At 43.5% G+C, this 3,357-nt stretch overlaps 1 protein-coding gene across 2 annotated transcripts in view; it reads right to left on the bottom strand.

Moving 5' to 3' along the window:
- The window catches only part of GRK5 (G protein-coupled receptor kinase 5), a 298,467-nt gene extending 295,116 nt beyond the window's left edge, over positions 1 to 3,351 (bottom strand). For both annotated transcript variants that reach the window (XM_019502906.1, XM_019502907.1), the window contains exon 1: positions 3,220 to 3,351. In XM_019502906.1, the coding sequence (XP_019358451.1) occupies positions 3,220 to 3,271 (52 nt within the window). In that variant the 5' untranslated portion in view covers positions 3,272 to 3,351. The remainder of the gene's footprint in view (positions 1 to 3,219) is intronic.
- Between the last annotated feature and the right edge of the window lie 6 nt (positions 3,352 to 3,357).

Raw genomic sequence — 3,357 nt, 5'->3', positions numbered from 1 at the left:
AACAAAAGTGACAACAGAAGGTAGAAAAAGCAAAGTCTCAGAATAAAAGGTATAAACAGGAGCATATATGAATTTCAGGGGTTGGTGGGGGCGGTTTGGAAGGGAGGGGGGAGTTTGACAAGTATTTGCCAATGGGAAGGAGAGACGAGGATTAAACGGGCGACAGATGTCCCTCAGAGGTACTCATTTCTAGTCTACTTCCCTGCTGCTTGATGGCCATTTTTTTTTACCCTGTATCTGGCGTTTCATACACATCAAGGCCTCTCTGTCATGCAGTTATCTTAAAAGTCTGGGCAAGTATGTTTTATGGATGCTGGCTTTCCATGATTTGAAAAGACTACATGTTTTATTTAGATTTCTCCTTTATCTCCAAAATTGCATCTTTGCTCCTGCTCTGCTTCTTTTTCAGATGCAATAAAATGGCCCCAGACAGCTATCTTATTCTCCATATCATTACTTTCTTTTTAATTAAACCCCTTGTAATCTTTATTAAAACCTAATAGAGCTTGGCTGTTTGTCCAATAGGATTTCCCATGTAAGAAACAATAAGGTAATTGAGGAAAATGTTTAGATTATACTTCTGAGAGAGAGAAATTGATGGTCAAACTGCTTTAAAAATGTTCAAGCAGGACAGACTTCTTGTTACAGCATATTTTACAAGAAATAATACATACAATTGATTTTTGCCCTTGAAATCAATGCAAACACATCAAAATTTTCTGGGATTTATACTTTGCCTGAATTAGTCAGCATCTGTGTGCAAGTTGTGTTTCATCACTGGCTTGACATTTGAGCTGTGTTAGTTGATTAATGACAGGACACACAAAAACACATGGCACTGGCTCCATTCCCTGTACAAAGGAGTGTGATGCTTATTATAACCATCAAGTTCTTGGTCCGAGCGACTGTCTAAGTAAAACTGAGTATCTGCCGTCTAGGAGTCTTTCAACTGAAAAGTCACTTCCCCTTGGCAGGTACTCTAGAACCATTCAATCGCAAATGAGCTTGCATAAAGGCCAAAGAGACCACACGTGCAAAGCCAAAGCAAATTTGTTACAAATTTTAAACCAATTTAAATTGGTTATTTAAAATGGACGATCTTTTACCTGGAAAATATTTTCAGAATTCACTTAGCTTGACTTTCAAAGCCTGTACAAAAGTCCTTATTATTGGACTTCACATTGCAGCCTTGTGGAAACCTTGATTTAAAACTAGCTTGAAATCTCTGCTTAGAATAGTAAAATGGCAGACAAAACGCCATCAGCTTCAGAGAGAGATGGATGGACCCCATGCTTATGCTAGGTTGCTTCTCAAAACACAGATATTGGCCAAACCGTATCATTTAATTCATAGATTAATTTCCAGCTCCTTGACCTGTTCCTGATCTGCCAGAGTTCCTGTATTTTCAAATATTCAAAATCCCCCTATTGTTTCAGTGAATACAGCCTTCACTCATGTCATGACAGGAACCAGTAAAGGCCCTAACCCCCAAAAGATGTAGGCATGTTTCTTAACTATGCCACCACAGTGGTCATATTAAGCTCATTCATAAAAGTGCGTAGGATCAATGCCAGAGTTTGCAAATTCAGTTTCAGATGCAAAACCTCTCAAGTTACTAAGCATTACTAAAATATATATATATATATATATATATATAGCAATATTAAAACTGAAGCATCTCATTCATCTGTAATTGCTTCAGAGAACTCCTAAATTGTGAAATACTTTCCTTCCTGGTGCTTGTAATAACCTCTTGAAATCTTGACACTGAAATGCACAGCCTATTTTTTTGCAGTGTGGTGGAGCCAGTTATGTATTGACCTTTCATTCTGTTTTTAGTTTAAAAAGAAAAATCTTTACCAAGGATTTACTTTCAAATTAATGAAAGTGTCCAACAACATTTGTAAGTGTTGAACATTTGTAATGGAGGAGGTAAAACATGTTTGGGGGGCTACATGTTTTCCAGATGATAGAGTTGTTTAATAAACTCTCTCTTAATATTGTGGGTACTTTGTTGATGAGGGTAGAAAAGGCTGTTCAGTAAAGCAGCATATTGCAAATTCTTTGCTGAAAACTGGAGTGTTGGGCGGGGGGAGGAAAAAAAAAAAAAAAAATCACACAATAAATTCATTTATTAAAAAGCAACCATTAACACTGGTCCTTTTTAAGTATTAGTAAAGTCACTGTCAATCTGAAATGGGACTGTATTGATGACCACAACAACTGTCAACCAAACCATATTATACAAAGATAAGAGCACGTACTATTATTCCGCCGGGATTTAGAAAGTTATAATCCAACTGGCCAACCAGAAGTTACAGTCCTTTGAACTTGCTATATTTTGAATCTATTCCTCAAAACTTCACTCTCGCCCTAAGCCACACAAATTCAGTGCCCGTGAGTTACATCAATGTCACTATGCAGTGCTGACATTTTTTCCTCTCTTGGTGCTCATGCAAAAGGTTTGATCGGGGGGGGGGGCTGCAGTTTAATTCTCTCACAGAGAAGGCTAGGATTGGGATTTTTTTGTCCCCTCTCTGCCCATAATTTTCATAATAGTGTAAGACAGTAGGAAAGGAATTTCCCAGCTGCATATGACCTGAGCTGCATATAAAACCAGTCCCGGTCTCCAACAACTCCAGCTGCTGCAAAGGCGGCAGCGAGATAACCCTGCCATTTTCACCGTGCCTCCAGCATTTGTTCTTATCGACCGTTTCTAGAAGCCTGAAACGGTCTCGGACCTACCTATTTTATCCCACTCAACCCCCATCTAGACCTGTCCATTTCCTCTCTCTCGCTCCTCGCCAAACCTGCCAGCTCCCGCCGGTGACAAATCCCTGCCGAAATGGTTTCCAGGGAGGGGGGCAACGCAGCTTCCTCACCTAGGTGCCTAAATCTGAGAGCAAAAGGGACCCGTGGAGACGCGAACGGGGACATAATAATGAGAAGAAGAAGAAAAATGGTCATTCCGCATCTCAGCAGGAGGGTGGGCCCTGCTGGACCGGGATGGGGCTCCTAAATCCCCTCCCAAAGCCACAGCGGAGAGAGGCTGCAGAAGCCCCCCGGGCGGGCGGCGCAGGGAGGACGCGGCAGGGTCCTTTCCCCGCGCCCGCCAGATGTTGCCCCCCCGCCAGATGTTGCGCAGGTGCCGCTCTGCGGAGACAAGCGCGGGGAGGGAGGGAGGGACCCCGCGAGCATCCCCCGCCCGGCGGCTCCTACCTTCCCTGGCTTTCAGCAGGACGGTGTTGGCCACGATGTTTTCCAGCTCCATGGACGGGCGGGCGGCAGCGGCGCCGCAGCGGGCTGGGCTCGGGCTGGCGGCGGCTCCGCAGCGGGGCGATGCGCAGCCTCCCGCCC

Source organism: Gavialis gangeticus, unplaced genomic scaffold (genome assembly GCF_001723915.1).
Source record: "Gavialis gangeticus isolate Ggan-Ray unplaced genomic scaffold, GavGan_comp1, whole genome shotgun sequence".
Classification (NCBI taxonomy): Eukaryota; Metazoa; Chordata; order Crocodylia; family Gavialidae; genus Gavialis; species Gavialis gangeticus.
This window is presented reverse-complemented; position numbering and strand designations above follow the sequence as displayed.